We start from the raw sequence: 215 nt of genomic DNA, 5'->3' as shown, positions 1-215 counted from the left end.
ACATGTTTATGTGTTACTTTCCTGGAAAGATCATTTCCAACACCCTCTTAATGTTGTAGGTGTGGATGGGCAGTCCCCTCTTGGTGGGGCCTCGAGTAGACGGGGACTTCCTGACAGCCTCCCCAGAAGTCCTCATGCTCGAGGCCAGACACAGGGAAGTCGACCTCATCACCGGCATTACGGCGCATGAGGGGGCGCTGCTCGCAACAGGTGCG

At 56.3% G+C, this 215-nt stretch overlaps 1 protein-coding gene across 1 annotated transcript in view; it reads left to right on the top strand.

The window, feature by feature from the left end:
* The window catches only part of LOC119589371 (cholinesterase 2-like), a gene marked incomplete at its 5' end in the record, with an annotated part of 36,916 nt that overhangs the window by 3,659 nt on the left and 33,042 nt on the right, over window positions 1-215 (top strand). Inside the window, one exon of the mRNA XM_037937987.1 lies at window positions 60-210. Coding sequence (XP_037793915.1) covers window positions 60-210 — 151 coding nt within the window. The remainder of the gene's footprint in view (window positions 1-59; window positions 211-215) is intronic.

This window comes from Penaeus monodon, chromosome 25 (assembly GCF_015228065.2).
Source record: "Penaeus monodon isolate SGIC_2016 chromosome 25, NSTDA_Pmon_1, whole genome shotgun sequence".
NCBI classification, from domain to species: domain Eukaryota; kingdom Metazoa; phylum Arthropoda; class Malacostraca; order Decapoda; family Penaeidae; genus Penaeus; species Penaeus monodon.
Note: the sequence above shows the minus strand (reverse complement) of the source record. Positions and strands in the feature narration are given on the sequence as shown.